Below are 25,066 nucleotides of genomic sequence, written 5' to 3'. Positions count from 1 at the left end.
AACTAAAAGACAGTGCAGGAATATTAACTGTCTGATTGTACCATGTGGATTTTTAGGGCAAGGGTCTGTAATCGTAGGGTAATTAAGAAGAAAACTAAAGCTATTGTCAGTAGGTTGAAACTCTGTATGGTTTTGCTCCTCCAATCTAACCTTTTCAGGAGTCCACAAATTAAAAAGTATTTGAAAGCTATGGCTTTAAATTAGAGCAGCCACATGCTGTTGATTCTGTTCCTAGGCCACAAAGCTATACCAAAGATATAAAATATACAAAATTCAGACTTAGCTGCGAAAAAAAAATCACAAGAGTTTGCTTCTGAAATACTTGATCATTGTGAGTTGGTAGTATTATTGCACCAACAGCTGCTGTCATTTAAGCTCACGAGAATGGCAGTCAGTATGTCAGTGTCTATTTATATTTCTGGCTTTCAGGTAATTGCAGCTCTCTGTACATTGTAATGTTAACTTCACTATAATTTTTATTTCTGGAAAATGTGCTTCCACATGTGTAGGGATCATGTCTGTGTAAAGGACTGCCCTTCTTTGTTACATCAATGAAATATTTCTAAAGTAATAGTAAAAAATTCAATTACCGCTGTTACCTGCAGCTCCCTCGTTTCCTCCTCTGCAGCAGAAGCATGGTATGAGAGAACCTAAAGAGAAAAGGAGACCTTAGAACAAACAAAAGAACAATGTGATAAAAGAAGGAGGGTTTTAACTAAAGCAGAATTTTTCAGTCTGCAGCTGCATTGTGTTGCACTTGCTGATGAAATCTGGTGTCCATGCAGGGCCTGCTCCGGTTTTAAGGAGCTCCAAAAGCACACGGGGAGATATCTGCAGCTTTTACAGATCTCCCACAGCACAAAATCTTCTTGAGATAATTAGGCCAAGAAAATGTAAATAGTTTCTATAAATGAGCAAAGAACTCTGATTTTCTCTTTGGAAAATTTTCATGCTCCACTTTCAAAGACAAATAATTCATGAAACAGCTATAATTACGAGCCTGACATTGTTGCCATAATAATCGTTTCAGGAGTTTATTCAGACATAAAAGAAAGTTTTGCCTTAAATGAAACTTGGCAGAAAAGTCTGAAAGAAAATATGTTTGTTTTAAATTAACAAAATAAGCTCATGTTTTTTAGCTGTGAGAACCCAGGACATGAAAATGTTATGGATTTTTTTTTTAGCATCTAAAGAATAACTTTTTTTTTTTAAAGAAGCCAATTTATATATTAACCTATAATATTTTTCCCACTATGGAATTTATAGGTGTGGACTTCACATATTATCTATAAAGTGCTACAGTAGGACAGAGAATTGCTAATTTGCCAGGTAAACTGGCAGCTTCTTTTTAAAGAACTTAAATTATTTTGACAATAATTTTACCATCTTTTTATTTAATATGACTTAATATGGGTTTATCTGAGAGTAGTAACGTTTCTTTTAGAGGCTACCAGGTATATAACCCACATTTTAGGAAACCTGCAAACACTCTATTTACATAAAGAATATTAGGAGATCCAAAGTCTACAATTTTTTCACTTTCAGCCTCAAGCTATCACCTCTGAGTAATTCAACTTCTCAGACTAAAGCATTCTTCAGCTATTAAATTTAACAGTAACCAATTCAAAGGCTTAGACAGATGACATTCATCTTGATATGGTTTGATGGAGTCTTTGACTCCAAAGAAATTGCTGAAAACCTACAATAACGCTGCTGTTACTCCCCAAACCAGTTTGTCTAAAGGACTGAGCCAAAATCATCACAGAAAACCTCAGACAAGAAAAGGAAGCCCCTAATCCCCCAAACCATTTCCTCTTCCTACGCAACTGAACAAACCAGCTATGCTGCCAATGCGTAGCTTCATGTAGAGGAAAAGATGTGTTCAGTTCACCACTAAATCTCATGAGTAAAGTTAAAATACAACACCAAATGAAATAGTCTGCCGTCAGATACGGAAACCAGCAAAGAAAATCCTGTGCAACTCAGCAGGCCAAATGTTGTTCTCATGGCGGAGAACAATTTCTATTGAGTATTCATGGGAGTAGCTGCACTTCTGTGTAGAACAGTCAAGGTCTGGAGAAAGTTAGGATCTGTTTTGTGTCAATTTAAGACCACCTAGATTTTGAGCTTACCTCTAATGTCACCATCTGTTTGGCCATTGCTCTTTCTACAGCTTCATACATCTGTGTATTCTGGATCCCCAAGCCACAAAAGATGACAAAAGCTTCCAGGAACTCTTCGTCATTTCTGTTGAAAGCCTTGATTTTGCCTGAATTTTCTTCCATCTTATTCACAAGCTGGCAAACCCCTAAGTCAGGATAGAGAAATTTAAAGAATTAATACAGAGAATTGCCAAAATACCATCTATGGTATGATACGTCAAGGGAAAAATTAGGTCTAAGACTGTTTAGCCTACAGTACAAACCACCGATATACATTAAAGTGACACATTGTAGTGCTACAGAATTTTTCATCCCAAAGTTCATTAGAGTGAGTTCACTGTATTACAGAATAAATACTAAAATATCATACATTACTTGGTAAACCCGAAAGCATTTATTAGGATTTATAAGCCAAAAATTTGGGTGAAATTCTAGGGTAGTTTTCATCCTGACTTTTATTATTAATAGTATTCTAGGTTGATTTAATCCCTAAAGACGATTTGTCCTTTGGAGGCTAATTAAATTTTTGTCAGCATGCCAAAAGAACATCTATGAAAGTCAGAACATTGGTACACTGAGTTTTCAATTTCTTGTTTGAGTCAGTACTGGAAATTTTTTAAAATAAATGAACTAAACAGAAATAGCCAAGTTGAGGCTCGAAGTTCAAATATATTTGCTGACTCCACGAGGATGTGATTGGATTACAGCCTGCTCCAAAGATTACTGAAGTCATCCAAAAGCATGCTATTGAAATCAGATTGTTAACTTTTTTGTTGATTTTGCTGATGAATGCATCTGTTTATTTTTTGTTAATAATTTCTGCTGTTTAGTGCCAGACTTTTCTGTGCACTTGCCATTGAGAGGTTTGACAGGTAACTTCTACCATGCCTGCAGATTAAATCTTTGTTTTAAGCAGAGGGAAATTCACATATATACCTCAATCTAGCTTCACCTAGCAAATGGCAGTTTTTGCTAAGAAATCAGAATATGAATTAAAGCAGCTGCATCGTAAAAACGTCTTTGTCCTAAATGCTGTGAGAGCGACTACTGTCTTACGCAAATTCAAACGCTTTTTCACGCTCATAAGTGTAAGGACTGGCAGTTTTAAAGATAAAAGCTAATATTTTCCTGATCAGTTGCAAATAACTGTCCCAGTGAAAGTCATAGTTCCAAATTAAGAGAACAAATTAAGAGAATAATTATTTCCATAGCAACTGTGATGTAACAAACACAAGAGTCAGATTCAACAGTGAATAAGCCACAAGTGAAAATGAATTCTTAAAAGGCACAGCATTTGGATACACATAAATGCCTTTTAAAAATGGGAAAACTACAACAAATATGCCGTGTGCTATTTAAGACTCTTAACTGGAACATTTTTCAAAAGCATTCAGGGGTCCCAGAAGCATTCAGGGGTCCATATGTTAGAAGTAAAGGTACTCAAATTTCTTTCATTGGGCCATACTTACAAAACCACAGAAAAATTCTATAAAGTTTTCAACACAAATCTGAAAAATGTACAAGTCAGGAGAGTTAAAAAAAATCTTTTTATCCTTCTTCGAGTAAGATTTGCTTGGTTTTACTGTGGATGGTTTTTCCTACCCTCACTGCCCCCTCTGCACACCCCACTCTCCAAATTCTGGTCTTGGGTATACTAATCTTAAAAAAGGGAGACAAAATATTCTTATACAGTATGTTAAAGGAACCTACGGGTATTGTCCCTGAAACAAGTTTTTGATGTTGCCCTGTTAAAGATTTGAACATTAGGTGGGCTGTGAAACCTGAAAGGACTTTGAAGAACATTTCTCACTGAGAATTGCTCGGATTTGAAAAACCCACCTAAAAATGCTGCCTGACTGAAACTTTCAGTTTGAAATTTCACAGAAAAAAAAAGACAAAAACACAACAATAGAAACACTCCACATGAGATCTGATGTAACTTTTATCAGTAGTTAACAGCATAGTGAAGCAAATCTCATTAAAGTTCAACAGTTCAATTTTCATCTTGGTCTTCTAGAGTCTGGTAAAATACAGAAAACAAAGTAATAAATCATTGAGGAGGCTGATATAAGAAGAAATTTCAAAGAACTCTATTTAGTAAAGACAATGCTTCTCTTTTTGCTTCAGGAATTAAAAAAGAGCTGTCTTCATGGAAAAAGAATCTTGTATTTACTGTATACATTGATTATGTGGTTTTGCCATAATTCTCAAGCACAATTACGTGAAGACCATTAAAAATACAATCTTGGAACATTTTCTTGACAAATTCTGTAAAGGTGAGGAAGTTGGATTTACACTGCTATCTGGAAATTAATATATTTTATGTTCTGTTTGGTCATGGAACTTACTGATGCCAGCATAGTAGGCTGACACGCATTCTACTCTTCATGGGACAGGGAGTACCTGGTAATCTTCAAAAGCATCATCCTCCTCTTGCCTAAGGTGAATCTGAAACTCATGGAAAGACTTAAAACTCATTAAGCTTATTCCCTGAATCATTGTTAGGACCAGATCCTCAAGACAATTTAGGCATTTATTTCATCTTGGAGGATCCAGACCCTGGCCACCTAAATATTTTCAGGGACCTAAAGATAAATAGGCTTTTAAGTTTCCATAAGGATCTAGGCCTATGTGGGCCTAAGTGACATCAAACTACTTATGAAAATTTTACCACAGGAAACCAGTGGTACTATGGGCATTCTTTAAAAAAGAAGAAAAGTTCAAGAAAAAGCAAAGGAGATGCTGCAGAGGTATTTGTGCTAGGTAGATTTGGGCTTTTAAACTTAGTGTCTTGTAATAGGACTGTAGCCTTCCTATGCAATCTGCTGGTAGAAGCAGGCAACTCTAAAGGGCAATTCATAGCACCAATACTGCATAGCACTTAGCCTTCTCATGTATGAATCTTTCTGTAGCCAAACCTTATTTGCAAAACTGTCACCGTATGCACAGCCCGCTTGCCTTCCCACATGCTATACTTTCAGAGTACTACCACCTCTGTTCCCTAAAAGCCCAGAGCTTATTTACTGATTTACATCTTCTCTTCCTTTCACTGCCTTGTAACAGTGAGAGTGGTATCTGACTCTCTGAAAAGGAAACAGTGAAAATAATTTTACTTATAGAAAACTATCAAATGCATGAAGCTATGAAAATGATGAAATATCACAGGAGAGTTGTAGGTAGCTGGTAACTTGTAAGGCAAGCAATTTACAGGCAAGGTTGCAATGGACTTGTTAGTTGAAAGCATGATAATTAAGGGTCTCTTCCCCTGTGTTTAGATTCCACGTTGCTGAGACTTTACTGTGAAGCACAGAAATATTGCTATGACAAGTACAAAAATACTTTTGGTAAAGATACCTACCTATCACCTTATTCTTTTTCCCATTTTTTATTGGTGTACACAGCAAACTCTTTATGTGTTGATTTACATTTTCTGCATTGTCATTCTGTTAAACAAACAAACAAAAATACAGTTACAATTTTTAAGACTAATGCTTAGGTGCCTGAAATGAAAATGATGTAGAGCTGGGGCCTACAGCTATTCTTGGTTCACATTTTCCTTCAAAAAGCAGTCATGTCTTCAAAGAGTTTGCACATCTTTGGCTGGATGGTATAATAAACATTACATCTGATACAAGATTTAGCGAATAATAATAATACAGGTAAAGTTGATAATCAGAGTTGCCAGTGACTTGTGTAATTGTGCTAAAAATGTGTTAATTTTGTAATAGGTTCTTTCATTTTGCTTTCATAAAAATGACAATTCTGCACCAAGACAAAGTGTTCGACTTGGTGCAGCTGAAAAGAGATCAGCTGGGCTTTAGGACACCTTTCTATTCTCATCAGGTGAAGAGCTGTGAAAGTAACTGACTTCTTCTATTTCCAGCATATCTTCTTCACTTACAGTATGGCCACAAAGAACAGATGTCATAAAACAGGAGTAGCTACCTAGCATTAAGCTAATTGTGCATTTTGTGACACACAAATTTTTGTAAACCCTTTTGGTTCATTTGAGACACCTTGATTAACCCAGCGATGTTATGAAACGTCTGGTGGTGGAGACTAAGTTATGATCCAAATAATGACCAGTTTTCTGACTAGGTGAACATACTACAGTCTTCCTAAGACCTTTTATCATTGCTAGGCTGGATGTATTTTTTGCTATCATGCCCCAAGAGAAGGACACTGACTTAATCTAGGAAGTGAGAAGGTGAAAGGGGGGAACAAAACGACAATACACCTACACCAAATATCTGGTGAGCAAATGACCTAGATCTGTTCAGTTGCTCTTGGTCCTGGAATAATACGGCAGTTGCTGAGAAGTAAATGAAGGCCAATCTCTAATTGTATGTGACACAAAAAATGTGTATGCACTAATATTTCAGATCAAAAGTGCTGGGGGGGGGGGGGGGGGGATTGTTTGGTTGGCTGTGTGGTTTTTTTTGTTTGTTTGTTTGTTTGTGTTTTGGTTTGTTTGCTTGCTTTTACTGCTGTTGCTTTGTCGTCTTGTCCTGTGCAAGGGATTGAAGATTTTCTGTGCAGGCTAATGCACAAACACTATAATGCTTATAAATGGCAATAGGAAGTATGATTCTTTGAAGAAAAGATGAAGGGATTATATCATGCCAGATACTTTACATGACTCCAGGAACTTAATATTTAGTAGCCCATTATCAACAGGTTAGATGGAACAACTTAAGAGTAGGATTTTGCTGGTTTCTGAACTGCAGGCTGAAAAGATGTACCTGTGAAATAAGCTGTAAAAAAAGGCTAGGAATCAGCATCTCTCCCTGCTAGACCTCTCCAGCAGGGGCAGTTGAGAACCGCCAAGTTAAGTTTGCATGAAAACTGGTTTACGGCTACCTTAAGGAGAACCTGCTGTTTCACGGTAAATTTCAGGTGCGCTGAAACTCCAGCTTGTCTGGATTGGACAAGACCAGTGTACAGTGTTTAAAAATATACTTGTCCCAGTATTAATGAAAAGGAAGGAGACTAAACAAGAATAGGCATAAATGGTTTTAATGAGTGTTGTAGATACTTGAACTTCGTCTCTACTACCCTAACTTTGTTGGTTCAGGAAAAAAACACACAGGCATGGCTGCTGAATCTTAGCATTTGGCTTAAATCCTGTCCTTATAGATAGCCTGAACCTGAGGCAGGCAACATCAGGGCTCTCCTGTGAAGAAACCCATGCTGTTTTTCTGCCTCACATCACTACGTTGGTAGCTGAGGCTGCCAATGCATTTAGAAAGCACAAAGTTCTTTTCATAAAGTGAGTAAGCATGCTGTTGAACGTTCTCCAAAGAAAGAGACAAGCTGGGGTTTTTAGGTTACTAGGTACGCCTGGGATTTCCCACATACCACGGTTTGTCAGCTTTCAAAAGATTTTGCCTCCACCCAGCCTTGATACTGCTCCTACGTAGTGGTGGAGATGCAGCCACTGTGACTGTGTGAAAAACATTATCCAAAATTCCTTCTAGCAGAACTGTTTCTGAACTTTTGGTTGTGTGACACAAAACAAAGAGTTTGATAAAAACCTGCTGATCGTGACAAATCTTATCCCTCCTCTTACTCTCTCTCTGAACCCATCTGGCTAACAGGCCTACCTATATTAAGAAGAGTTTTTTTCAAGTTTCTGCACTGAGAGGAAAACACAGAATTACAATTTTACTTTATGTTGATGACTTCGAACACAACCTGATTGTAATCTGAGTTTTGCAAAGTGACCTTCCCCTCCTAGTTCTCCAGTATCTGTGTTCAGTAGTGCACCACACCACAAGCTCACACTTGATGAAGTGTGAAGCAAAATCTTTCACAGAAAAGTGAAATTGTTCCTTCTCAAAAGCAGCAAAGAACTGGCATAAATATCATTAATCTTTGCCAGAACAAGAAGGGAAAGGAGGGAATGAAACGGAAGGAACTTTTGAGAGCTTCCCAACAATCACAGTAAACTACAGAGAATTGCTGTGAAAACCTCCAGCTGTTCTTCACTTAAATGCTTCCCAGAGAATACACTGCAAGCTCTCCACATCACAGTTTCTATTGACAAATGAATGTTAACCTTTTTAAATAATGGCTATAGGAATACCCTGCTCACTGTGTGAGTATTGTACCATTTCTTCACTGATAAAGAATTTTATAAAGCAAACATTGTACCTTCCTTTGTGTTTGTGGAATTCTAACTGTGGCCATCAAATTAAAAAAAAATACTGAGGGGAAAGCGAGAAAGATTTGAAAGGTAGACAGAAAAAAATCAATTCTGAATTTCAAATGTAAGCTTATTTTACTTACTGTCCAGGGAAATCTTCTATCTTTGCAGACATCTGGGATGTTGAGAGGCTCCATAGTATTCTTGACATACTGAGCGTACATATAATTGATTTTGTTTGTATCACAGTCCCTAAGGGATAAAAATATTATTTTTAGCTGCTTAGTATGACAACAGGACACTTCATTATGCAAAGCAGGTAACAGTAAATATCTTACATGGATAAGGCCAAGAAAGATATAACCAACAGCTATATAATGGAATTAAGTTCAAATTTTGTACCCTAATCCAGTTGCCACCACAAAATGACAGAGTGGATTAATTTATACACTACACCATTTCTTTAGCATTCCAAAATGTTAACACCAAACATCAAATTTAAGAAATAAACAAATCGTTTCCGTTCATGTAGATGAAGGATAAAGAATGAGCAACTGAGTTTGCATTGAAATAAACAACTCTGAAAACAAACTATTCTCAAATCTCACACACTTGAAAAATCAATAGATGAAATTTGCATATTCTTTAGACTGGGTATAGCTGGTAACATTTGTGAATTTCCTACTCCTAACTTTATTTCAGATTTGTTCTAAAAGTAAAAGAACAATCATTTGCATGGGGATCCTGTTCCTGAAAGAGAGGTGTTTTTTTCCAAATTGGGGCAGAAAATACCTTCAATCATCTCCTTTATACAGCCACGATGTATTAATTAAGGGATTTCAATTCTATTGGCCCCCTTTGCTAACATTGGAGAAGGGCATATGTCCTAATAATGCACCTATTCCCAACAAGCTCCTGAACAAGTTCCTCTGACGTTTGACTCGACTTTAGCTATCCTTCTGGTGTAAGTGTATATCCAAAGGATGTTCACCGTGTTTGAGGAAGAGAATTATTCTCTCATTTTTTCACCAACTTGGTTATACAAGGCAATACCACATAATTCTGAAAACGAGTCTGATCTGGGTTTAACTCAGGGTCCCTGATTACATAATAAGCCTGAAATTATATTTTGTAACATAATACTTTCCATCTAATCCATGTCATGTTTTTTTGTTTGCCTGAAATTGTGACCTTAAAACAATGCAGAAGTTCTAACTCCAATTGCTGACTCGTAGTACAGTCCTTGGCATATTAACTGTGCTGTCCCATGAACAAAATTCAGATATGCAGCTAAGGTTCCAACATTCCCTTCCTATCAGTTAGGAGAAATAATTTACTGATGACCCATGCAAGCAGTAAATTACATTTTGAGTGCCTTAACTAGTAACCATGAAAGGGATAATGAATAGGAAGGTAAAATCTCTCTCTGCCATTCCCACAGTATAGAAGAGGAAGTAAAGAGTTATTCTGTGATCTTAGTACCATTTTGTACCTCTGAACTTTCTGACTGTATGTTGTCTAGAAATCCTACTACATCTCAATGGTTTTTATTTGCTTAAGCCACATATTTTTAAGTTCATTTTCAAATATATGTAATTAAATTTCATATAAGAAATGTTCACTGAAAAAAAAAAGATCAAAGAGGTATAGAAATTTCCATTTTTCTCTCCTGACACTACATTTGTCATAGTGTGTTTTAGATACAACTGTCTCTCACTCTTTTGACACTATTTGAAACAACTTCTTGTGATGACAGAAAGGTAATGAAGACGGTAATTTTCAAAACTTAAATACAAAGGTTCAGAGTAAATTTGGAAACTATGTAATCTGAGTATTTTAATACAATTATGTCTACTTCTTTCCATCCTTCCCAGTTGAAATTCTTAGTGGTTTCTTGAACACGACCTAAAAATCTAACTATCAGTCATTATTCTTGATTTCGTTGGTCATGTTCTTTGATCCATCTTTCCTATCTATAAAATAAGAATAATGCTTATCCTTCTTTATAAAGTACTTTACTTTTTTTTTTTGATTAAAATCATATGGTTATACACCGTTTGGTAACTACTAATGTGGTTGTGTCAACTCTACAACATAGTCACCTATATAGATTTCTTACAGACCAGTTCTAGAGCAGCCCATGAAATTAGATTTTTACTTCTCGTGTTTTGCACATTTCCACAGCATAACCTTGAGATGCAACTATGTACTTCGACCTGACAAAATGAAGAGAACAGACCTTGTTCTCCTATTCTGCTCAGAGTGAACTTTTTAAGGCAATTTGTCTATGTACTTTTCAGGGCAAAACCTGTTCCACAGCAGAAATACATGGCACCCAGTGGAAAGGCATGGTACTGTGTCCTTTATTATGAAAACCTATATTAAAAGCATAATTTCTTCAACATTCGCCCATGATGAAAAAAAAACCCTTAAATTCATTGTTTTACCTCTTCAGGTTTTCAGCTGAATCCTCTAATTCTTCAGATTCCATGTGAAACACACTAGAAAATGAATCCTGGAATACCAAGAAGATACTTTAATATATCATTGTGGTTATAAGTTAGAGTAGTAATATTCATTTGAAAAGCTTATGCTCATGGCAATTATCAACACCTATTCTGTAATAAAGACAAGTATAAAATTAATTTCATTTCACATCTAGCAGCAATGGTACAGATTCCTATGACATAATTATCTTCTTTAAATATCACTGAAGTGTCTTGAATCTCTACTGATCATTCTGAGAAGAAATGCCGGTATTTATAAGCTGTGCCAAATTTACCTGTTAGCACAGAACTTCCATATTTTAACATTCATCCAGTTCCAGACCAGGAGTGCATAATAACTGCTTTGCTTGGGGAGGTGAGGACATCAAAGCCTTTTAAACAGGTTGACAGATCTCTGTCTTTCTTTTCACATAAGTTTTTTTTATACTTGAGAAGCCTAAACGTAGAGAGAAATTAGATTCTCTCTGTACTACGCATTCAAACTACAGACTGGAAACTAGGTGCTAGAGTTTGGCTGACTTGCAGGGACTGTGTGAATATCTGAATACATACATTATGTAAATTCCTCTTCCACATTCCTGTGCAAGAATAACTCTCTTAAATACAGGGAAATATTATTGCAACATAACATCCTGCTTCTTGTTCTGCAGCCTATTTTCAATACAAAGGAAATAAAAGTAGGCAGATAGGAAAGGAGTATGTGCTTTGCTTCAGTGAGCCAGGATCTTGGGAGAGGCCACGATTCTCTTCAGATACCTTGTTTAGATACTCCCTGATGAGATATATTCAAGAAATAAAAAGTACAGTCAAAACTGATTCTGCACATCAAGTAAAAGCCACATTGTTTTTCACCCAGCCTTTTCCTTTTTTTTTTTGTCTTACATCAGTAGCCAATAAAATGAGTTATAAAAAAGTTCTACATTCAAGATCTATGCCACAGGAGAGAGCTTAGAGCCATAGCTTACCAATAGGTAATGCAAAATGACTGCATAAAATGGCATCCTCGCCTACACAAAGACCTAATCCTCTGAAATCAACACCTGCCCTGACTGGATGCCATAAAAGCAAGGGCAGGGAGGAAGAAGGTTTGAAATGCTACTGAATCAGAATGGAGGGAAGCCAATACCGCTCCCAGGGACTTCCCAGCACTTCTGACTTTTAACCAAGAAAATGTACTCACAGTACAATCTTCATCCACTATGAAGATGGTACACCTCTGCACCTGCATGAAAGATATTATAGTGGCAGCTATCTTCTTCAGAATTACTTCCAAAGACTGTTGCTCTTCAAAAATCAGGCTGGCAAGATCAAGAAGCACCTGGAAAAAAAGTCTTTTGTGAAAATTTGACTGATGGCGATGTAAGCAATAATTACAGTTCCTACTCTTCTCCTCTTCTCTGAATCAAGGAAATCAACACATGTCTGTGACAAAAATTAAGCTTTGGCTGTCATACAGACTGCAAGGCAACAGGAATTATTAGCCAGTTTGGTGGAGAAAATAGATAGCCTAATTAGTTGTCTGATGTTTCCGGTCAGATCAACATTAACAGTTGATCAAATGAAATTTGAGAAGTCCAGACAGCACACAGCAATTTGCCCTTAGGAAACCTAATGGTTTCCTATGGCTCTTGTGTGCATTGTAAAAATATCAACCGTGATATTTAGATTACTGAAGACTTTTGAGCACAACTATTATCTGTTGTAATTCAAACAGAGCTTAACGAACTCATTTGGTGAAAACATCATTTAGGTCCAGGCTGCCATATTTCAAAGCTGCTGTTGAAGGACTTAGCTACTTAGATGTGGTCAAATTATATTCCCTTTTCCCCACAGGAAGCATGGAACCAATTTGAAAAGATTATCCAAATTTGTACCAATTTACAGACACCAATAGTCACTTGGAAACTCAGACCTACCAGAATGCTATTAAAACAACTGCTGCCTAGTTGTTTCTCCAAGAACTTTTCATATCATGTAGGGGAGAGATATTCCACCCATAAAGGCTATGGCGTTAATAACCCATCAGTTACATAGATGGCTATTCTTATTACATTATTAGAGGAATTTATTACATAATTGGAGGAATTACATTCCTCTAGGAAATTTAGTTTCCTGTCTGATCATTATGGAAAATATTGTTAGTGACTATTTATAGTTGTAGGAGACTAAAAGAGCAATCTGTATAACCTCTGCCATGCTGTAGGGATAATTTTACCTGAAATTTCTGGAGTATACGTGCCTCCGGCTGTGTAATACACACAGTGAGCCACAGGATAACTTCAGGCAGTATCAAGTATATTGACATGGAATGAATTTTGGACATGTAGCTTTACTGTTTTCCCCCACACAGCCCACTTTTCACAGCCCGAGCTGAAATCTGCCAAGCTACTTCTCAGTGCAGTTAGAGCTCCACAGTATTAGAGTAATTAAAAATTGCCAAGGAATTGCTACCATAACAGAAATAACAGGAAAAGGTGCAGATTTTAGCTGACCATCATAATTTTTGTATTCTTGGGACAAACCTGTAGATCATACCTGATTACGCCTGTTTTCAAGCAAAGATGTTTCATACAATTGAGCATTATGAAGAACAATTCCACAAAATGCCAAATATGCAGCAAAATCCTGAAGACAAATAAACATAAGCATCTGATGAAGATAACGTCTCACAGCATCTTAACTCTGTTCAAAGATAAGCTCCTACTTTTTTTTTCCACTTTGAAATCTTAATTGATATTTAAAGCTATTTTTGGCATTCACATTCCTTTTTTTTTTCCTCCAGTTACTCATAATTTGTTATTTCCTCAAGAATCTCTTCTCTCTTTTTAAACTAACTATCTTTCCAGTTTATCCTGGTACAAGTAGGATTGGGGTAAGAAGCAGCACAGAGGAATCAACTCGTCTTGCAATAATGCAGATTTTACCTAGAAAAACTTGGTGCAGACAATCAGCCTCTGTTATGTTGGGAAGTGGAAATAAAATTCTGCTAACATAGCGGAACCACAATTTTTTTCCTTATTTGAATGGGATTACTTCTTATATCCCACAAATACTCAGTATGCATTTTGTTTTAAAGGGGAAAGTTTTCAAAGGGGAACATTACATTCTGGTATTTACTTATTTATTTTTACTGCTGAAAATTCAGTCAACTTCTTCAGCCTTTGTGCAGCCTCTTTTGCTCTACAAATCTAGATGTGAAATCTGGAAATGTCTGGAAAGCAACTCCATTGGGAGAATTAGGAATCAAGGTGCTGTCTGCTCTACTGATTATCTCATGTATTATTTATAATTTACCCATGGCCTTTTCTCTTCCTCTAATTGCTGTATTAAGAAGTGATGCAATATTTAGAAAATAATCACTATGTAAATTTTAATACTCAAAATATGTATTGTCAGAGATGCCAAGAGACCTATAATCACTTCATAAAAATGATGTCTATTATAAGCTATGGAACTGTCCTACAGTGCATCTCTGTAGAGTAAACCTGTATTTGACATGTATGAGAGATACCATTCTGAAAAGAGAAATTAAACTATGTCACATCCATATTTCTCGTGGCTCTATAAGGAAAGAATTTTGCAATATTACCAGGAATTCTTACTTTTTCAGTGATTAATTTTTAGTAACTTTAAGATGTCTGATCAGTGTGAAAAGCAATAGCATATATAACCCCTGATCCCCTATGAAAACAGAACAGACAGAAATGTCCAGCTTCTATACCTTTTCGTCTTGTTCAGTGAAAGTCCCACCAGTTCCCGATTTCTTATTGATTGCTTGAGCCACACCAACAACCTAGTGCATTCAAAAGGGAATAATTAGATCATTTTTAAGGAATCTGTCATTGGACTTTATTCCCAGACATATGAAAAAATAAATGATTGTTTTACAGCTAAAGAAGCTAAGCCAAGGGTAAAACATCATTCACAGGACATCTGTGACAGACCTAAGAAACAAATCTATATGCCTTGAACAACATTAAAGACTTTTCCTTGGGTAGTTCTTTCTGCTTCTGGCACATGGCTTAAATCCTTAGATTTCAAATGCACTATGTATTAGGAATAGCAGCTAACTGGCTTCATAAATTAAGGCTGCTCACATAAATCAGAGCATAGATAGTAACAAAGAGTATTTACATGAACTATAAAAAGATCTGCTACACTTTATGAAATAATTATAAAGACACTGACAGACCAGCTCTATTTACTTGCTTGTTGGCTTGTCTGCTTTGGGATTTGAGTGTAAAAAAATGGAATCTGGCAAGATTACACACCTAGTTTTATTCTTATAAAGTCCTGTCTACGTTGTGTTAAGCTTTGAGATGATGCTTTTTTTAGTGTAGAAATAGTCTGTGATAAAATTTGATTTCAGGTTTCTGGACATAATTACATGAATTGGGAGATTAAAATATGATTTCTTACGGAACAGAAAACAGTCCCATAGAGATGATTGAGCTACTGGTGCTTTTCCAACTTTCTACACAGAAAAGAATTAGCCAGGAAATGTGATTTTGCAATAAAAGATGTTGGTTTAGATTTAAAAGAAACGTAAAATGAATGTGAGAGTACAACACAGCTGAAGAACGATGCTTTTGTTACTGCCAGTCTTTGCGGAGTTCAATTCTGCATGCTGGTGAGAGCCTCCCAGCAAACCAATCTGCCTGGCAAACAGCAAAATTACTTATAAAGATAAAAATGAAATTCAGATTTTTGTTTAGTATTGATTTGTTTCTAACGTAGGCTCCAACTCTGCTATTTTCAGAGAAATGAAACTGTATGGCTGCTTTGGATTTGCTCTTACATAGTCAACATAGATGTCTTAGTGGTAATTTGGGTCTGTTTTTCAGAGACCAGGGGAAACAAGAGAATTTCAAGAGACTTTCATGTGAGTCTGTATGAAGAGAGGGAGCATTTAGTCAAAAAAAAAAAATAACTCACTGGGATAGTATTTCTCTAGATTCCTTACTGCAGTTATTTAATCTGTTTGCTGGCAGCGACCATTCTGTCCTGTAAGCTAGTTTAAACTTTTTCATGGATCCTACACTTACCCTTTTACTTCCATATAAGTACCCTTCTGAATCACGTTAACCATGCCACTTCACAGCACACTAAAACTGGAAGGCACTCAGAAGTGAAACAGAGGATAAGCACCAGAGCAAGAGGCAGGAGACGTAGGCTGGAAACTGGGAAGAGCTAGAAGTCACTCACTAAAACCCTGCACTTCATTACAATTAACATGGTTACATCTATTTAAATGGCTGAGTCTCCTCTTCTGTTAAGGCCAGTAAATCTACAGTGCAGTAAACTCTGAGGTTAGAATTTACTAGAACAGATGAAGCCAAGTACAGTAACATGAGTGGGTACGTGGTAAGAAGCCATAAAGTATATACAAAGCTTTTGATTCTTTTCAGACATTTTTGTCAGATCTCAAGTAAATGATTGACAAAACAAAAGAATTTGCTTTGTTTGAAATCTAAGTAGTATAAGACCATTGCAAGTTGTTAATGACAGCATTTTTTCATCTTGCTTTTTTTGATAAACAATATCAGAAGAAAACTGTGTGGTGTGCATGTTTAAAAAACTGTACTTGGCTGTTAATCATTTCAACATATAACTGCTAAACTGAAGGAGAGGATACAGTTATGTTTTTGTAATGGAAAAGACAACAATTTGCCATCTCTCACACCAGCATTCCCAAAATACTGATGTTACAAGGTCAGTGTTCTGCAGCATGAATCAGTGCCAACTGTGGGCTCAAAAATGTCCATCTGAAATAAAGCTCAGCTGTCAAGTCCATTCCATACAACCCAGTTCTTCCCACAGTTCACTTCTCCTTGACTTCAGGGAAAACTTCTTACCTAGTGAACATTCTCACTATACTAACAATATACCTGCCATATATACTTCTAAAGCAGACTTTGAATAGTAAGGAAATCCTTTAATAATCATATATGCTTTTACGTTAACCCGCACCTGAAAAGACTAATGATTAGACCTTTTCCCACACCACTGTCTTTTTGGGGGTTCTCATTTTTTTATTTTTATTTTTTTCCAGCTTTGGTCCAGCACGGGCGAAGACAATTATGATGAGTTCAGAGGCATCATTACGGAGTTTAAGAATTAAGAGGTGAGTACTTTTATTGTGCATAAACACCTCTGCCAATGAAAGGAAGGCCTGTGGTGCTTAAAAAAGCTAAAAAACAGTATAAGTACCATACCAATACAGCAAAAAGACTATTTAGCCTTGCAGGTTACTCATACATTAAAAAAAAGGCATGTGCATCAATGGAAATGGTCATTTTTGTATCTTTATTAAGGTCTTCCAATAAAAGCTTTTAATAGAGGGGGGGAAGGAGTAATGAGGAGAGTAAACCTGCTAAAAAAATCCTGCTTGTCTTGATGATGATAAAAATTTTATGCAGATGACAAACTGCATAAAACACTTCTTTTTTATAAAAAAAACAGTTGACAAAATATTTTCCATTGTTCAGTGACATCCTAAGCTTTGAAAGAGACTTTTGTAGTATGTGTCATTTTTCATATAAAGTTATCAGTTTTAAAGATTAAGCTGGTCCAGATTCTGGACTTATTCTGATTTATATCAGTACAAATTCAAGTAAACTTCACTAAGATGTGTATTAGTTAGACACTGGAGTCTTGCCTGCAAGCAGGTAATTAGGAGGAGATGTAAAAACTCAGGAGGGTTTGTTCCTGTTACTAATGTAATTATGTAATTAGGACAAAACTTAATCATGTGAAAGCATTTTAGGCCATGGAGAACACAGGCTTGCATTTTTGGTTTTCACACTGTTAGGATTCACTAAAATTAATTTTTTTTTAAACTTGCTATAAACAAATCTGAAAAGACAATAGGCCTGATCCCTCCATCTGGGAGTTACGTTCACACCAGCACAGATTTTGAATCAAAGGTGACTGTAACTACTATGAGCTCAGCTATGCAGAAAACTTACTCATATAACAGCTATATTAAAGTGTGAAATCTTTATGGCAATAAAGAAGACATGTTACTTCATATCTGAAATAAAACATTCTCTGTAAATCCTGAAGAACACACACAAAAAAAATGACAGCCCACTTGAAGATTCACTGATGAATGCTCTGTTCCAGTCTAACAAAAAGGTATTAAGTTACATAGGCACATTATCTCATCTTTCATTACTTCTTTTACAAGCAGGCACCAAATTAACCTTCTTGAAAGCTGAGTCCTGTAGCACTAAAGCAAAGATACTTTTTACTTGTCACTGTCTTGCTATGCCTACCGAATTATCCTGCATACTTGTTGTTCACCCAAGGCAAAACTACTAGGCCAGAAAGGGGCTAAAACAGCCATGAAAGGGGATAACTGCTAGAGAAAATCATAAGAAAGTACTATGGACTGAAGAAAACCAAGATTAAGGGAGAGTAAACACTGCAGTAATTATTATTTGCTTATATTTAGAGACCTGTAATCTTGTGTCCTAATCCCTAAAGTAACCAGCGAGCTGTCAAGTGCTACAAACTGATGAGCTTTACTCCCAGTCTGACTAGGTTGGTGTTGTATAAACTAGTCACACAGCTCCTAGCAAGAGCCTTCATCCAGGTTTGCTGTATTGGAAGTACAAAAGGGGTGGGCAGAAGCAAACATGCTGTATATAAAGGACCTTAGTCCTCAGTCTAGCCTTCTTTAAAGTCAGTGGAAAAAAATCCCCTTGAATCAGAAACCAAACACTTTGTCATTTTCCATTCAAATGACGTAAGACAGACATACGCCATGAACACAGAAAGCAGCTTTGATGATGGAATAGTTCTCTGTCAATCCCCAAAAAGGAGAAAAAAATAGCCACCAATTACTAAGTCAGAACCCGTACCTGTTTTACCACCTCAGAACACAGCTCTCCTAACTCTACTCTTGCTGGCAACACAGGCAATCTTCCAGTGCTGCTGCTTGTTCTGTAACCTTTCCTCTCTAGCTCTACCAGTTATCCAGTTTAATAAAACCTGATCACATTACAATGAGAGATTTCTTCTAATTATCAGAGGACATTATTTTCACTCTTTTCTACTGTTAGCTGCCTCCTGCCTCTAAAAGTAACAGGCTACCTGGAGTGTCTCTCAGTAGACGATGACTGAGATATGAGTTTTATCTGTATTGTTTCATGCTACATTTTTTTTGAACATTAGGACTCCAGGCCTAACTCTGTGAAAGCTGTTCCAGCTCTACAGGGAGATAGTGCCTTTTTTAGTTGGTTCTGACTTTAGCTGATTTAAAAATACCGTTTTGTGTCCTGAGAATAAATAAATAAATAAAAATTATTTTGCTGGCACCTGAAGAAAAATAACATTAAGCCAAAGAATGGTAACAGGGAGAGAAAAACTCAACTTTTATCTCATTTTAAAGATAGGAACATATCCACATGAGAGGACAGACTGAGTAGTTTTAAGCTTACTTTGCTCTCCTGCTTTTGTACATCTTTGAATCAGGCTTATAAAACTATCCTATAGGGACAGACCTCTATTTACAGACTTTCATTTTTAATCAACAAAACTTTCACATCCTCTTCTACCGTTCTTGCCAACAGTAGCCTGTGTGATTCCTAGCAGTCTAGCTACTATAATACGTCTCAGCATTAGTTGAAAATCCTCCAAGCAGCAAATTACTGATCTCCATAATCCTGCAGCAAGACTGCTACTGGAACTGGAGGTAGTTTGTTTCAAGGTAGCTTGGCTATACTGCAGTCACTGTGATGTGTTGTACCTGAAGTTGGCATTGTGGGAAAAAAGAATGTAGTTGGCTAACCATAACATGCCTGGTTATCTTTTATAAAGTTCAACAGGATACTTTGAATGGCTGTTGTAAACAGAATACCACCCTGATGTATGCCGAAAAGCTTCCCAGTGAGAGGTTAGGGCAAATTAAAAAACAACAACAACAAAAAACACAACTAAACAATTGGAATGATCATTGCCAGAACAGAAGATTTGCCTTGCCAATTAGTGGGAAGTTCAATTTTACATACTTCAGGCTCAGAGCCTGGGAGATAGGTCTCGGTTAATTCAACTAGAAGTCCCCACATGAGAAAATCCTACAGATTTTAATAAGATTTAAACCAAAATAGTATTTCATGGAAATTATTTTGCACAGCATAAAGGAAAAAAATATGTATCATTCCTGTACAGCTTCTACTACAGCTATGATGACTCTTCCAGTTAGGAACCATCCCTTCTGCAGATATTCCAAACCAGAGAGCTGTACTGAGCCTTGTATCAGTTCTCAATAACTCCACAAGTTGCTTTAAGCTAATGACTTCCATTCACTATTCAGTTCTGTAAGATTTTTTCTTCAAAATGAGTGTTTGTTTACAAATGTCTACAAAACCAGATGGAGAAATTCTTAAGGTGATAATTACTTGCAACAACTTCTATAGTCCTTTTTCTGGGTCTTTGAATCCAAGACCAAGCAAAATCAGGGAAAAGTGCTAGTGCATTTACTCACTTCATTAAGGGTACTATAGAAGGCAAATCAGTAGCATTTAGAGCTTCTGAAAAAAAATCGAAGGTTTAAGGACACATCAAAAATGCTTTTTGACATACATGATGTGAACAGCCACAACCTTAGATCTGCCACTAGTGATAAAACCCTGATTTCTGCATAAACACTATAGCACTAAAACGGTTAGCATTAATAGCTACAGCTAAATCCTGTGACCATCAATATCATTTTTTCTTGTAAAAGAAATAGCCTTGATAGCTGTGGTATGAGCTGGCTAATACTGACTTTTCACTGGATTTTTTTTTGTACTACTGAGGATGATAATTCACTCTGTTTTGAAGGTTTTGAGGTATTCTCTGATACACAGAGTAGGTCTGATTGATGTCTTGATAACTCTACACATTGCATATATTGATGTGAATATGTTTAAAGTTATTTGCTGCTACAGAAGAGAAAATCTTTTAGGATGAAAATGGAGTTTTTGCTATGGCTTCACATTCACCTTCAGACAATTTTAAATACATGGATAGCTTTAGATAATTTGACTTAGAACCATTTTGTTGTTTGTTTTAAGTAGAGGACAATTCAGATTACTCAAGGCCTGTCTTCCTCACTGTGTTCTTCAATGGTTACAAACAACAAATAATATAGCTCTGCATGACAGAAAGCATCACATGGCAATCTTTTGGCATATAATGGGATGGATGGAATTTGTTTAGTTACTAGACTTTGCACAGCACTGATTTACAGGTGCCAGAACTTTGTTCAAAGCCCCTAAAGCTGCATACAAAGCTCAGTCAGTTTGTATTTGCAGTCTTTCATGGGAAAATGAAAACTCTTTACAAAGCTAGCACTGTACAAGCTTCTATGATCTGATCTTAGATGACATAATCAGCAGAATTTTCTGGATCTGAAATGCAACGTTTCTCTGACATTTCTGTCAGCAAGAATAGGTCGAGTAGGGGACTGAAAAAGAGTCCTGCTATCAAGTGAATGGGATTCCGTTTTTGGTACGCATCTGTGCAGAGGTACTCATTTTCACTATTTTTTTTTTCCCTTTTAAGATTACTATTATTTCCTGAATCCTTTTTATGAGCTCTTCTTTTCATCTATGGAATTTCTTATTAGTAGTTATTTTTAAGTGAGATGTTGGTTTCTCACATGCCTCATGGAAATACAGGAAAATGTGAAAAACATCTACTGGAAAAATCTCCGTACTTCAGCCGGCCCAGAGGATTTAATAATCAGCATGAGATTTTCTTAATCTCAATTACTTATTCTTTTGTTTTAAAAAATAGTACCAATACTAAGCAAACATACAAAAAAGTCACAGTTGCTTCTCATTCTCAGTGTTTATTTTTGGATGTTTTCCAGAATCATCTCTTGACTGTGACTGCTGACATCCTGGGCTAAGGAAGCATTCACTAGCCTCCATATTTCTAGAGGGGCTTTGGGAATTTATTTATTTATCACAGGGAGGAGCCCATATTCTGATTTTTTTTTTCTAAACAGAAAAAGCAGATGGCAAATTAAAGGCTGATTCCCTGACTCCAAAGTCTCTCTAGAAGCATGTCACCAAACTGTTATGGTGAGAGGAACAAAAACCTCCTAGTATAGACTTCAAATTCAGGAAAAAAATAAGTGTTATCCTTTCCTAAAAGGGATTTTCTAGTTTAGCCCCTTCAAATTATTGCATACAAGAGTGAGTGTAACAGACTCTTCAAATTTCACGTTGGCTGAAGCTTTCAAAATAAACATGTCCCTGCTTCATTTCCACTTGCTGATGCACTTAGGAGTAGAAACCTAGCTGAAGATACGGCCAATTGCAGGCTTACTCAGCCTGTAAGTCATGGTGTGTTTCACCAACAGACTACAGCTCTTATTCTTTCCCCTACCTACCGCAAAGGCCCAACGAGAAGTTAGCACTTTCGTGTTCCCTGGCTAGCGAGGATCCTGTACTTCGTTTCTGATCCCAATTACATAGAACACAGCATTTTTTCCTATTCAACAAAAAGAAAATGGGATGGTGTGGGTGAAATTTAAAATCTTGCATCAGCCTGACATGGAGCGCTGCTCCACACAGCATCTGATTTGCTCATCAGCTGGCCCAGGGCCAGCAGTGGCTGCTGCCAGCTGGAAATGGGAAGACTTCGAAGTGGGCTTGGGACTAGGAGAGGAAGACTAGAAGCGTTGTCTGCAAGGTAGTGTCAACTCAAGTCAATTTCAAGTTCTGTCCTTGGAAGAATTGAAAGAACATTTTAAACCAAAATTTGCAGTAGGTTAAGAAAGGAAATCCTGGCTGATTGTCTGGATCAGCTACAGTAAGATTCAACAAATGAACTCAGTCAAGAGTTTATGGAAAATGGAAAAGCAAGAAAAAGAACGTATGATATCTTCAAAACAATCTTGGCAGCATTTGGTTTTGGAGTTTGAACTTTCTGGAAGCAAATGATAAACACTCTGAAGAATAAAGGAATTACAGGAGAGAAAGTCTCCATCTTAAAGCTCTGATGCACTCTATAAGGAATCCTACACTGTGCAAGCATCCTAAGAACTGATGGTGTACCTGAAGGCTACTGCAGTCAGGATCAAAAACCAAACAAAATACACACACACACAAAAAAAAAAAAACAAATTAAGAAATCCTAACTACCTCCCTAAGTAGAACAGTGGTGCTTGCTTTTTTTTCGATCCCAGTTTTGTGCTTTGTCTTCACTGAATGTACTCTTGAGCTGGTCAATGCTAGAAGACCTAAGTTTGTAATAAGAATTCTCCCTACTGCAATAGTATCAGGGAGGGTATCAGGTAGGAAGGGAGAACTTCTGTGAGAAGTAGCACTGATGGGAACTACATGCAAGAGTTCACATTATTTCATATTTGAAGTAATTTGACTTTACATTACATGACTTATCAATGACTTCTCAAAATCACATCAACGCCATGTGTTTTCAATGCCTGATCTTAAGCACTTAATGTGTTTCTTAATTTATTACTTATGAGCTGAGTTAACAGAATGTAAAAACCTTCTATACAATGATAAAAAATAATTTATGTACTCTCAAGAACATAACCTAGATAAAACCCAAGCTGAAGCACAGTAACTCTTAATTGCAATCTGACTGTGTGCCGAGATAGACCAATAAACCCGCAGAGAATTTTAATGCTGACAGATACTAGGTACAGGAACCATGAACAGCACTTCTGGAGTTAAATTCATATATTCTACTTCTGCATCTGGGGGTTAAACTCTTCTTGACAATTCCCTTTGGCTTACATTACTGAACTAGATAAGATAAAATTAAAAGTCCAAGCAATCATAAGCACACAGTCTTTTTTTTTTTTTTAAGATATGGGTTTATGCTGTAAGATAATGACTGACAGCTAATAAAAGTTTAAAGAATTAGCATAGCTGGAAACAGTATTACATGAAGTGAACCCAATACTGCAACTTACCTCTTCCCTATGATTCTTTATTGGCATACAAAGAATACTCTGAGTCTTATACCCCGTGATCTGGTCGACTTCTGCATTGAATCGTGGATCCTGATATAGGAGAAAAAAATAATTAGTTGACTACTTGCTTAAAGACTGTTTCTTTTTCTTCCCTGGTTTAAAGGTTAAAAAAGTACAGTATCTGACTTAGCTAGTAATGGAACCTTTGCTATCTTAGGTAACAGTTAATAATTATATAAAGGTGTTACTGTCAGAGTGGGTTAAAAGGAAAAAAAAAACACAGCAAAACATTTATGTGGAACATGAGTGCCTGTGGATAAATACAACTGACAGAAAGAACAAGAAAACAAACAACTTTAGGAGAAGCCTTTCTTGAGCTTAGACCATCATTATAAAGAATTTATGCATGGAATAACTATCTCCAGTATGGCTTTTATCATCAAAAGGAAATTACAGAAACATACTGAAAGACATATGGCCAAAGAAAAACAAAATTTCATGAAAGTGGTTAATGTTTTTGCTTTTACTCGCTTACGTCTTTTTTTTCAGCTGAATGTTGTTATAAAACTTTAATTCTCACTAAAATATAAATATATGTATAGCTGCTGTTCTTTCTCTGGTAATTGATTTCAAGTTGAGCATGATGACTCAATACAAGGAAGAACTTTTAAAATACAAGGATAGGTGATGCCCCATTGAAGACATATCAACAAATATTTAGGCACTTTGTGAAAAAGCAAGTGTTTGCTGAAAATTAAAACAACATATGCAATCATACTGTGCTCCTTGCTGCTTCTGAAGAATAGTGCTTGGTAATGGTACCCAATTCTGTAAACATGCTGAGATTAACCAAGAGATGATCAATCAGAAGTGGTAATTTTTTGCTCTCTATGCTTGTATTAGTTAATTAAATTTTCCATCATCCCTAGATTCAAAGCACAAAATCAGCATATCCAAAGAGCCTGGAATTAAAAGATGTTAAGAGGAGGTGTAAGACAGGTCCTCTCCCAGTGCTGGATTCTCTTTCTTTTTTCATCTAGCCTTGCATTAAGTTATGCATATTGCAGAGTATTATTTCATTTGGGAGACTGCTATACAGTTCAAAGCCTCACCCTGTTCTTATTCATTCAGATCCTGCTCTTTGTGCCCCAGATATGATAAACTTCTCAAAATTATTTTCAGTCTCAGGACCGTAGTTTTGCAAATAGTTACTCACGCTCATAACTTCATTCATTTTGGTGCGGAAGTATCTTATGTCCTTATACATAAACATTTATGTGTCCAAAGCTAGAAATGTAAATACTGGTGTGTA

At 36.4% G+C, this 25,066-nt stretch overlaps 1 protein-coding gene across 10 annotated transcripts in view; it reads right to left on the bottom strand.

The window, feature by feature from the left end:
• Positions 1-25,066, bottom strand: part of PDE5A (phosphodiesterase 5A) — a 135,250-nt gene that overhangs the window by 25,382 nt on the left and 84,802 nt on the right. For 6 of the 10 annotated variants that reach the window (XM_080591621.1, XM_080591624.1, XM_080591617.1 and 3 more), the window contains 9 exons: positions 23,755-23,844; positions 14,536-14,607; positions 13,350-13,439; positions 11,995-12,132; positions 10,755-10,822; positions 8,451-8,559; positions 5,521-5,605; positions 2,133-2,308; positions 591-650 (listed from right to left, as the gene is read on the bottom strand). In XM_080591621.1, the coding sequence (XP_080447747.1) occupies positions 591-650; positions 2,133-2,308; positions 5,521-5,605; positions 8,451-8,559; positions 10,755-10,822; positions 11,995-12,132; positions 13,350-13,439; positions 14,536-14,607; positions 23,755-23,844 (888 nt within the window). The remainder of the gene's footprint in view (positions 1-590; positions 651-2,132; positions 2,309-5,520; positions 5,606-8,450; positions 8,560-10,754; positions 10,823-11,994; positions 12,133-13,349; positions 13,440-14,535; positions 14,608-23,754; positions 23,845-25,066) is intronic. The other 4 variants (XM_080591622.1, XM_080591620.1, XM_080591623.1 and 1 more) reach the window with 1 other exon arrangement.

This window comes from Anser brachyrhynchus (assembly GCF_964034855.1).
Source record: "Anser brachyrhynchus genome assembly, chromosome: 4".
Lineage (NCBI taxonomy): Eukaryota > Metazoa > Chordata > Aves > Anseriformes > Anatidae > Anser > Anser brachyrhynchus.
Note: the sequence above shows the minus strand (reverse complement) of the source record. Positions and strands in the feature narration are given on the sequence as shown.